At 37.2% G+C, this 12283-nt stretch overlaps 1 protein-coding gene across 2 annotated transcripts; it reads left to right on the plus strand.

Annotated features, from left to right (window-relative positions):
- Window positions 1–264: 264 nt before the first annotated feature.
- On the plus strand, window positions 265–11839 carry dhrs7cb (dehydrogenase/reductase (SDR family) member 7Cb). 2 transcript variants are annotated; one of them, XM_052103024.1, is made up of 7 exons: window positions 265–430; window positions 2063–2219; window positions 5779–5891; window positions 7396–7606; window positions 7718–7810; window positions 8819–8980; window positions 10121–11838. In XM_052103024.1, the coding sequence occupies exons 2-7, from the start codon at window positions 2066–2068 to the stop codon at window positions 10330–10332; spliced, it is 945 nt and encodes a 314-aa protein (XP_051958984.1). In that variant the 5' UTR covers window positions 265–430; window positions 2063–2065; the 3' UTR covers window positions 10333–11838. The 2 variants fall into 2 exon arrangements, with proteins under 2 accessions (XP_051958984.1, XP_051958985.1); XM_052103025.1 differs by having other exon boundaries at window positions 276–430; window positions 2066–2219; window positions 10121–11839.
- Window positions 11840–12283: the final 444 nt, after the last annotated feature.

Raw genomic sequence — 12283 nt, forward strand, 5'->3', positions numbered from 1 at the left:
TAAAGCTGCTGTTTTATCTTTCTGACACAATCCAGTACATATTTTAAACAATTTACCAAAAATAAATAGCTTAGTTTGCCTATGAATATTAACAATGTAATTATTATAATAATTTTTTTATATTTTGCATTGGCAGCTAACTCACTCTTTATTGCTTTATAACAAATGTAGAACAAAACCACTCCTATTCACAGTGTTTAAAGTTACCAACTGACATGCCTCAGAAGCTATGCACAACATACATGACAAGTCACCAACTCAGCATCATGCTATTAAAAGATCCCTGATCCTCACAAGTTGCCCTGGCTGCAACTGGCAGTGGGACTGGGTTTGAATGAACAAGGAGGAAAGCAGGGTTTAATCTGCTTAACTAACTGGAAAAAAAACCAGATATTTCCACTGAAGGCTGGCTTAACTGTTTACGCACATTGTAAGTACACTGAAAATAAGACAGATTACAACCTGCATGTGTGGGTTTGTGTGTGCCTTTGGTTGGCTCTATATCAGCATTAGCCAGACATAAATGTTTCTGTGACACTGTTGCTTGTGTTGGACTTTGTAATGTTTTGTTAAAAGCAACAATCACAAGGGAAAAAATGGTATTGGCCGATTCTTGTAAAACAACACATATGTAACGTCTCTTTATGTTTGTCCTAATATGTTCTTCTTGTATATCAGTTTCAGTAGAGGTGACTTTGCAAGAGGTGTCTGTGGCAGTAGTTAGAACAGTTTATATTTAGAACACGTCCTCCTCCTCACTTTTATGGAAACAGTGACAGCAGTGCTATCAGACAACTGTTACTGTACATAGATTGCATGGACAAAATGATCACAGGGAACATATTTTCAGCATTTGTCAATCTGTATGTTGATTCATTTCTGTCTACAGTGGCATCACTGGTCTAATGATTTTAACTACAGCTCAGTGGACATACAAGTTTCTTATTTGACAGTCTACATGTTTAGGCAAAAGTGTGCTTCATGTGGTAACATCTAAATGAACTGGTTTTATTTTATATTATTTAACATCAATGAATCAAACTTAATATATTAGGTTACACCAACAAAACTAATTTTAAGGGTCAGATATGGTAGAAATAGCTTCTATAGTTAACATTAACAGGTTAAACAGGTTTTAATCATTTGATGATTTAACAACTGATAAGAACAGATGTGTTTCCTCTTAACAGGAACTTTGTCACTGAAGTACCATTCAGTACTGTGCAGGGCTGAGCAATACAGATTGAGACTACATTTAACGTCCATTGATTAAATGCATGTGTTTTTAGATTTTCTATGAGGCAAGATGAGGTTTTGAACATATTTGTTGTTTATTCTGCTGATTTAAATATGTCCCAAATACATGTCAAGTTGGCATGGGTCAAAAAACCGTAACAGAGTCACAATATTCAATTTTTTCCACAGCACAAGTGTGTTCATGAAGGTATAGCTGTCATTGAGTGAATCACTACAAGTGTTTATTCTCATTTCTAGGTGATAATGCTTTAAAGGTGAAAATATTGTTGGAAATGATATAACTTTTTTTCGGAAAGAAAACGTAATGTTTAAAGACATTTAAAGAGATCTGCTTCCAACACATATAAAAGGTGTTGCAAAAAATAAAGAGTATGTATTAGCCAATGAAAATATTGCCAGGGCAGGCACAAATCCGAACTACTAGCCCAACTGGGCCAGCAGAAAGATCCTTAGTGTTAAGCCCTACTGTGCTATTTATATGAATACATTTATAAAATGTCCTGCGTTGAACCTGGGGCAAACAAATAACAGTTTTGACAATTTTAACAAAAGTTTGGTTCTTCAAAATGGTCAAGCCAAATATAAATGGCTTTTTAAAATAAATGATAGCATCTCTTACAGTTTAACAGGATGCTTTTGTTCATCACAACTTAACACAACTTTCATATGTCTCCAGTTTCACCAGCATGGGCAAAAGTTCTAAACAATTCATGGTTTTTAGGATCATTAATTCTGACCACACACAGTAGTGTTTTATACCTCACAAGACGAGCAATCAATTAACTTAGTTTTTCTTGGTTTCCAGAAGATGGGTCTCCCATCTGTTATGGTCCTGCCCCTGCTGATAGTGGGTTTCGCTGGAGTTTACTATGTTTACAATGAGGTCATGCGGTTCATGTCCAAGTCCATGGTTCAAAACAAAGTGGTGGTGATCACAGACGCCGTATCCGGGATGGGAAGTGGTAATGTTAAATGATCTATTAATTACTTCTTCACCACAACATTAAACAAACCCAGTACAAAACTTGCCTTCCATTCACACAGCACATAACAGACAAGGTAACAACATTTAGTTCCAGTACCAAAAGTAGTGTTACACTTTATAATAATCTCTATGAATTAGTCATTAAAGGAAAAGTTCACCCAAAAATGAAAATTCTCTCAGCATTTACTCACTCATGCCATTCCACACATGTGACTTTTTTCTTCTGCTGAACACAAAGAGTTTTGGAAGAATATCTCAGCTCTGTAGGTCCATACGATGCAAATGAATGGGGACCAGACCTTTGAAACTCCAAAAAAAAACACACAAAGGCAGCAAGAAATTAATCCGTAAGGCTCCAGTGGTTTAATCCATGTCTTCTGAAGAGATCGAATTGATTTTGGATTTTAGACACAATCGTGATTTCAAGCACTATTACACTTCCTAGTGCTATACGAATGCACAGAGCGCTAGATGGCACTAGGAAGTGTAATCGAGTTTGAAATCATGATCACCAAGGAGACTGATGTCAAGATTTATATTGAGAAAGAAGTTATATTATGTTCTGTTATCACCCAAAATCTATTAGATCACTTCAGAAGACATGGATTAAACCATTGGAGTTTTACAGATTACTTTTTGCTGCCTTTATGTGTTTTTTTGAACTTCAAATGTTGGTCACCATGGGATATTCTTTTAAAAATCTTAATTTGTGTTCTGGAGAAGAAAGAGAGTCATACACATCTGGGCTAGCATAAGGGTGTGTAAATGATTAGATAATTTTTGTTTGAACTATCCCTTAAACAAATATTTAGACTGCTTAAATGTTCACCCAAAATGGAAAAAACTGCCATCATATCTCAACATCACCTTGTGTTATTCCAGGGCCTTAAATATTTCTTATTTCCATGGAACACAAAAGGAGATGCTTGAAGTATGTTAACGCAGCCCTTACGCACAGAATGGAAGCATATAGTGAACAGGGCCTGTCAAGATCCGAAAAAAATACCATACAAGTATTTAAATTGTATAGAATACTTTTGTGGTGCTTTTTTGGATGCTTTCATGGTCTTGGACATCTTATTCTTCTGTTACAGAACATGTCATTTGGAATGACATGAGAGAGTAGATGATGACACTATTTTCATTTTTGTAACATGATAGTGGTCAATTGAAATCAATCAATCAATCTATCTATCTATCTATCTATCTATCTATCTATCTATCTATCTATCTATCTATCTATCTATCTATCTATCTATCTATCTATCTATCTATCTAGCTATCTAGCTATCTAGCTATCTAGCTATCTATTAATCAATCATCGTCTGTCTGTCTGTCAGTCTGTCTGTCTGTCTGTCTACGTCTGTCTGTCTGTCTGTCATTCAGTCAGTCAGTCAGTCAGTCAGTCAGTCAGTCTGTCTGTCTGTCTGTCTGTCTGTCAGACAGTCAGTCAGACAGTCTGTCTGTCTGTCTGTCTGTCTGTCTGTCTGTCTATCTATCTATCTATCTACATCTGTCTGTCTGTCAGTCTGCCTATCTATCTGTCTGTCTGTCTGTCTGTCTGTCTGTCTGTCTGTCTGTCTGTCTGTCTGTCTGTCTGTCTATCTATCTATCTATCTATCTATCTATCATCGTCTGTCTGTCTGTTTGTCTGTTTGTCTATCTATCTATCTGTCTGTCAGTCTGTCTGTCTGTCTGTCTATGTCTGTCTGTCTGTCAGTCAGTCAGTCAGTCAGTCTGTCTGTCTGTCTGTCTATCTATCTATCTATCTATCTACATCTGTCTGTCTGTCTGTCTGTCTGTCTATCTATCTATCAATCATCGTCTGTCTGTCTGTCTATCTATCTATCTATCTATCTATCTGTCTGTCTGTCTGTCTGTCGTCTGTCTGTCAGTCAGTCTGTCTGTCTGTCTGTCTGTCTGTCTATCTATCTATCTATCTATCTATCTACGTCTGTCTGTCTGTCAGTCAGTCTGTCTGTCTGTCTGTCTATCTATCTATCTATCTATCTATCTGTCTGTCTGTCTGTCTGTCTGTCGTCTGTCTGTCAGTCAGTCTGTCAGTCAGTCTGTCTGTCTGTCTGTCTATCTATCTATCTATCTATCTACATCTGTCTGTCTGTCTGTCTGTCTGTCTGTCTATCTATCTATCAATCATCGTCTGTCTGTCTGTCTATCTATCTATCTATCTATCTATCTATCTATCTATCTGTCTGTCTGTCTGTCTGTCGTCTGTCTGTCAGTCAGTCTGTCTGTCTGTCTGTCTGTCTGTCTATCTATCTATCAATCATCGTCTGTCTGTCTGTCTATCTATTTATCTATCTATCTATCTATCTGTCTGTCTGTCTGTCTGTCGTCTGTCTGTCAGTCAGTCTGTCTGTCTGTCTGTCTGTCTGTCTGTCTATCTATCTATCTATCTATCTATCTATCTGTCTGTCTGTCTGTCGTCTGTTTGTCAGTCAGTCTGTCTGTCTGTCTGTCTGTCTATCTATCTATCAATCATCGTCTGTCTGTCTGTCTATCTATCTATCTATCTATCTGTCTGTCTGTCTGTCGTCTGTCTGTCAGTCAGTCTGTCTGTCTGTCTGTCTGTCTGTCTGTCTATCTATCTATCTATCTATCTATCTATCTACGTCTGTCTGTCTGTCAGTCAGTCTGTCTGTCTGTCTGTCTGTCTATCTATCTATCTATCTGTCTGTCTGTCTGTCGTCTGTCTGTCAGTCAGTCTGTCTGTCTGTCTGTCTGTCTATCTATTTATCTATCTATCTATGTCTGTCTGTCAGTCAGTCAGTCAGACAGTCAGTCTGTCTATCTATCTATCTATCTATCTATCTGTCTATCTGTCTGTTTGTCTGTCTGTCTGTCTGTCTGTCTATCTATCTATCATCGTCTGTCTGTCTGTCTATCTATACACACACATACAGTATATTACTTGAATGTACATTAATTAATGATTTGATAAGCATAATGTACTGTAATAAGATGTTTTTAATATGATTAATAAAATGTATTTATTATTAGCATGTAGGTTTTATAATTATTTATTACCAATAGTTGTTTTCAAAGCACATTGTTTAGAAAACACCTATTTTTAAAAGTTTTATACAGAGCCTCATAGTATACATTTGGTGAAAGGACCTGTACAGTACAGAAGGCAAAGACTAATCTGAACTTTTTGCCCTAAAAAGAAAGTAGTTTAAGATTAGCTGAGAGCAGCCACACCAAACAATGCACTTGAGTAATAAAGAGTGAGCTCTGTGCTTTCACACAACTGAGGAAAGATTCATGGGATTGTGGGGGCTACTGCCTATTTGTTGTGATTGGGTCATCAGACTTACTAGTGTAACTTGTTGACTTTACAGGCATTCCCTTCTGACAGGAATGAACAGATAACACCTTATCATGTTTTACTAAGGATAGACTGTATTTAATCAAAATGTTTGGCCATCATCCATTCTATTTCCCTCTGTACTCTTAGCCTTAATTGTAATATGTCTGGCCTTTAATCCTCTTTTTCTTTGTCTAACTTATTTCAGAGTGTGCCAGACTGTTTCACGAAGGTGGGGCGAGACTGGTTTTGTGCGGACCAAATTGGGACAAGCTTGAATCTCTGTATGATTCACTGTGCAGTGGATCAGACCCCAGTAAAGTGAGTATGAATTTACAATGCAACACCCATTAGACCTTGCCAGCAATCTTAAAATCATGCAAAAAAATAAAAATAAAAAAAATAACCATCAACAAGCCCATCTCATATTTAGTTCCCCAAGGCACACTAACACTTTGATTACTCTGTCCCATCACTTTCTAACCTATAGGCTTCTGAATTTGATAGCTCAAATCGCATTGTCGCATGTGTCTCTTTCTGTGTTTCTTCCTCTGTCACAAACAATGACAGGACATCCTCCCTGACAGCTGGATGTACATGGGTCTTTTACAAATTCCATTCTGCACTGCTAACACCTTATGTAGTACCTCAAACAATATGTTGCACTTATTGTTGTCATAATCAGAAATTGGGGGCAAAAATGCCACCTAAAGTGGAAAAAATGCCCCAGATGCCATATTTGTTTTGACCATGTGACATTTAAAGGGATAGTTCACCTAAAACTGAAAATTCTCTGATAATTTACTCACCCTCATGCCATCCCAGATGTGTATGACTTTCTTTTTCCTGCTGAACACTAATTAAGATTTTAAGAACAATATCTCAGCTCGGTTGGTCCTCACAATACAAGTGAATGGTGACCAGACCTTTGAAGCTTCAAAAAGCACATAAAGGCCAGATAAAAGTAATCCATATGATTCCTGTGGTTTAATCCATATCTACAGAAGCGATATGATAAGTGTAGATGAGAAACAGTTCAATAATAATAAGTACTTTTTTACCATAAATCTCCACATTCACTTTCAAAATGTGAATGAAAGTGAAAGTGGAGATTTATAGTAAAAAAATGGCATGAGGGTGAGTAAATGATGAAAGATTTTTAATTTTGGGGTGAAGTATCCCTTTAATATAATTTAATTAATTATTTCATAATGTTCTATTCTAGGCCCATCGAGTAATGCATCTGCAGACACCATAGTGACCTGTACTGTAGCTGTCAGATATCTATATTCACTGTCTCAGAGGAGAGGGCTGTTGAATGTGTCACTATTATGAATTAGTTTTTGATGACAAAAAAAGTTTTGTTTTTATTTTTTAGGAAAAATCTCTGAAACAGTGATTGCACAAATATGTAGCATGATGTTAAACAGTACAGTGCCTCTATAAATCAATTCAATTGTGCTAAAATTCCTTTTTAATAAAACTGCATGACGATGCTGACAAAAGTGTCATAATTATTGTTTATTAACATAATTATAAGTTAAACCTGCTAAATTATGACTTCATTGCTCAAAGACATTAATCATAAAAGCACTCTCTATCAATATGATTAAAGAATGCTGCATTACACTTAGAAGGGGAAAGTTAAGAGCTATTGACTTATTTTTGATTTGTTGTTGTTTTCATTGTGCCCTACTGCTCCTAACACATTTCAGAATGTGTTGGTGCAGTTTTTTTGTTAGCCCTATCATGATCATTTTCAACAATTGCTTTGGCATCTGGTTTCCATCCCTCTATTGTATATTATCTGTGCTTCCTGTTTAAGACTTTCACACCCAAGCTGGTGCTGCTGGACTTCAGTGATATGGAGAACATTTCAAATGTGATCACAGAGATTTGTGAGTGTTACGGCTGTGTGGATGTTCTGGTATGCAACAGTAGCATGAAGGTCAAGGCCCCAGTGCAGAATCTCTCCCTGGAGATGGACAAAACTGTCATGGATGTCAACTACTTTGGGCCTGTTACATTGGCCAAAGGTATAGTATAAGTTTTTAGCTCAATATAGTGCAGTACATGGAGGAAAATGGGGATACTACAGTGTATTGTCTGAAAGAAGGTTACCATATTAATTCTTATTTTTGCTACAGGTGTCCTGCCATTAATGATCACTAGAAGGACAGGACAATTTGTATTGGTCAACAGCATCCAAGGGAAACTGGCTCTCCCATTCCGTACTTCTTGTAAGAGTGACGCGTCTCTCACTCACACACACACACACACACACACACACACACACACACACACACACACACACACACACACACACACACACACACACACACACACGTTTGTCAAGATTATGTGTCAATAGCATATTTCACATCTGCTTAAAATCTGACAAAATAATATAAATGTTACTGCTTTAGCTTAAAGAGATGAAAATTCTGTCATCATTTAATCACCCTCATGTTGTTTCAAATACTGTACAGATAACTTTCTTTCTTATGCTGTACACAAAAGGAGACAACTTAAAGGGACAGATCACCCAACATTTTTAATTCTCTCATCATTTACTCCCACTCGTGCCATCCCAGATGTGTTTGACTTTCGTTCTTCTGCTGAACGCAAAGAAAGCTTTTTAGAAGAATATCGCAGCTCTGTAGAACCTCACAATGCAAGTGAATGGGTACCAAAGTTTTGAAGGTCCAAAAAACACATAAAAGGCAGCATAAATGTAATCCATATGTAACGGTAGGAAGTTAGTAGGTAGATTAGCAGTGTCTAAACCTCACTCCCCTGGCCTCAGGAGGTGCACTAGCGACTGATGCTAGAGGCTGTAGCCTTTAGCCTCCTTAAGAGTACCAGCTGGAGACACCAGTTCGAATCCCTCTTGGAGCGAGTCGAGCAGGACTGGTTACACATACAACTCCAGTTGTTAAATCTACAACTTAAAAAGCAATATGATAGGTGTGGTGCAAAACAGATAAATATTTAAATATTTTTTTACCCTAAATATCCATATATATCATAATATTTTAATACTTAATACATAATTAATACATAATACTCCTTTAGTTTTTGGCGAATCGCATTCTTTGTGCATATCACCACCTATTGGGAAGGAAGGAGAATTCATAGTAAAATGCTGTTAAAATGCATAAAATTAACAGTCAAGATAAATGTGCTAGTAATGGAAAAACCTCTCTGCACAGTTATTTTTTTAAGCAACTAAAGTGTTTGTTTCCAAGATGCTGCCTCCAAGCATGCAGTCCAGGCATTCTTCGACTGTCTGAGAGCAGAGGTGGAGGAGTATGGAATCTCTGTCTGTACAATAAGTCACACCTTCATTAACTCAGTACCACAGAACACCACTCCCTCCAAAACCCCACCCACCAATCCCCTCTGGGCTTGTGAGTAACCATCTACACATTGAATAATGATCATGTTGCAATAGTTGTTCATTTTTTGAAATTATTAAGCATACACTGTCTGACATACACCCTTGGATACATCTGGTTTATAATGGACACAGTACATAACATATAAACTGTGCGTGCCTTGCTAAAAGAAGAAAAGTAACTGAATCACCCACGTTCCATTTGCAAGCCAGCTTTGTTGCTTTCACACACTTGCTCTGTTCAAAAGCAGAAGCTGTGTTCCAAATGGCACACTGTATACAAGGCACTCAACCATCTAGAAGTGTATGAATTTTCAAAGTGTAGTATTGTCTCAAATGAACACAGTTTTTTTACTACACAGTAGCATTCAAATGCAAGTTGTCTCAAATGCATGTGTTGCTGCTAGCTTTAGCCTGTTAGCCAATCTCAGTTCAACATTTATATCTCAAATAACGTATATGTTCAAACTGTGGGTGATGGTAAAGTATTCAAGTCACATTTGTACATTTCGCTAGTTGGCACATTCACCAATAATAACAATGGTTTTGTCTGGCCAGCATCTGGTCCCTTTTTGCTACATAGGGCAATCCATGACTGCTGAGTGCATGAAATGTCCAACATTTCATACTTCATTATTTTAGTTGAAGTAGTACATCAACCGGTTACTCGTAGTACACTAGTAATTGCATTTTCACTGTGAACACACTATGCACACTACATTCGCTACTTACTACTTTAACGTAGAATAATGCAGAAGTACGCAATTTGCGATGCAACTCTAATGAACTGCCTTCGAAGCAGCATTTTAAATCATCATAAGTGCGTTTCTGATGCAAAGTCTGTTCCAAATTATTGGCGCAGCCTTATGCTGCCTTCTAAGATGCCTTGTTTTGGGCAAATTCAAAGGCAGCATTGTTTGTAGAGAATGTCGAGAGAAATGGTTGACTAAATTTGTTTTAGTACAACACTATATAATTCAATTTTACCCAATATTTCTGTGAACTTTGTCTATTTAGACTTATTAGAGTATCACGTTGTTAACTTAGCAACATGCTAACATCAAATTCTGTGTGAATCAGTTGTGAGTTGAGTCTTCTGTTGTGATCGCCAGACCAACTGACTCAAACTTTGTCCCTGTTTCATTACTGGCAGACATCTCTTGCCTGTTGAACACTCATGGGGTGCGTCCTAATGACCTGGCCCATGAGATTGTTAGAATGGTGAACAGGCACAGACGAGAGGTGCTCCTCGCCCACCCCATCCCCTGGGTCGCCTTGTACATCCGCTTCCTGCTTCCCAGCTTCTTCTTTGCTGTGGTGGCTGCTGGGGTGAAGGATGGAGCCATGGCTGAGCAGCTGAAATAGACGAACTGCGGAAAGAGAACTGAATGAAAAGATTCAAGAAATGACCTGAGGCCTTGTTGTTTAGTTTCATGAGCTTTGAACTCGTTTCTGGTCTAGCTGCACACAGCAGGGGTGATCTTTTGATGTAAAAAACATGAAAGCCGCTTATATTTTGATCTGGTTAGAAATGGGATGCATTTATTTATCTTGGCATTTCTAGTGACTGAGTAGCCTAGTGTGACATTCTTCACAAGATTCAATTATATGAAATAATCGTTAGCCATTATATGCATTAAAACAATAAAGCTTGTGACTTGACTTCTTTAAAAAGTGTTGTGTCATCAGCTCAAAATGCTCTAATACACTATAATGACATTATTTCAATGGTTTTCTATATAAAAGCAAAACATTACCCTTATCTTTGGATGCCTGTTATAAGTTTTAAAAGTCCACCCAAAAATGACAATTTTGTCATAATTTACTCACTTCACTTTACAAACATGTATAACTAAATTTTGTCTATACAATGCTCAATCTGTTTGACATTCTACCATTATGCCATATTTAATCCTTTTTATATGAACTATCCTGTTAATGCTTGGAGTGGTGGTGGCGAAGTGGGCTAAAGCACATAATGGGTAATCAGAAGGTTGCTGGTTCAATCCCCACAGCCACCACCATTGTGTCCTTGAGCAAGGCACTTAACTCCAGGTTGCTCCGGGGGGATTGTCCCTGTAATAAGTGTAAATCACTTTGGATAAAAGCGTCTGCCAAATGCATAAATGTAAATGTAATGCAATATAATCTTGAAATAGTATAATATAACTCCTGCTTGTGTTTATTGTCTTTTGCTTCTCTGACACAAGGTTGAGCAAGGAGACAGTGCCAATTGGCTTCATTCAAAAGCCATAAAGAGCCATATAGACATAATTTCCCAGATGTCTTTCTCAAATGCTGATTTAAGGCCAGTTTGTTCATTTAGCACAGACGTGGCTCACTATCATCACCTAGGGGCCACATCTGATATATACACTATTTCTTAACAGCACGATTGTACCTGTAGATGGCACTAACCACAAACCCATGACTTACTGATACTGGAAGACTAGTAGATGAAAAATACAGAGAAATACACTGCAAACGTGATGCTTGATGACACATATTGTAATTGATGATGTCAGACTATTCTCAATTAAGGCATAAATAATACATTTAATACAGTTGATGTCTGTTATAGAATTACTGTAATTGAAGCACACTGCAATCAAACATCTTGTGTCATGGATGCACTTAGTCGATGCATGTTATATCATCATCTGGTATTATATAGTTGTTGGTAAATTAAGACAGGCTGCTGTAGAAGGACATACAGTTAGTGATTCAATTGTTTCAACCTTTCATCATACTGGTAAATGTGTAAGTATTCATTCATTCAATAGCAGTCTATGTGATATCATTGTATTATGATATTATAGACAGTTATTTGTGGCTTCAGTGTATTAAAGCATTGCTAAAATGAGAAAATTGTCTTGACTAATGTGATGCTGCAAATGAACATAATACAAGCCATTTGATTTAACACATTTCAAATCTATCATTAAAATAGCATCACAATTATTGGATCTTTAGGTGTGATGTTTAAATGATGCACTTTTTACTGAAGACCACGCCCTCTCTATCTTCTTCAACTGTATTAACACAAAGAGAGAACATTGTTAAAAGATGAGTAATTTCTGAGTTCATTCTGGCCCCACAGCTTGCCACAGCATTGCTAATGGTAGCCTGTAATCTGTCATGAAAGTGCATGCCAAAATATAGGGGAGACTGGGGCTAGTTGTCACACTCCAATGAATATTTCTAAGGGTGGGTCTATTTATGAAATTCAGTTTCAATGCAATTAGGTCTTTGATAAAAAATGTTTTATTGCCCAGGAAAAAGGATGCCGTTCATTAAACACACATTGATTTTGTGA

Source organism: Xyrauchen texanus, chromosome 33, assembly GCF_025860055.1.
Source record: "Xyrauchen texanus isolate HMW12.3.18 chromosome 33, RBS_HiC_50CHRs, whole genome shotgun sequence".
NCBI lineage: Eukaryota > Metazoa > Chordata > Actinopteri > Cypriniformes > Catostomidae > Xyrauchen > Xyrauchen texanus.

Bases quoted from the DNA above. Each gene is read 5' to 3' on its own strand.
- dhrs7cb (XM_052103024.1), top strand. From the start codon at position 2,066: ATGGGTCTCCCATCTGTTATGGTCCTGCCCCTGCTGATAGTGGGTTTC. The intron at 5,892-7,395 runs GTGAGTATGAAT...TTCCTGTTTAAG, and splicing joins GTGGATCAGACCCCAGTAAA to ACTTTCACACCCAAGCTGGT. The intron at 7,607-7,717 runs GTATAGTATAAG...TTTTTGCTACAG, and splicing joins GCCTGTTACATTGGCCAAAG to GTGTCCTGCCATTAATGATC.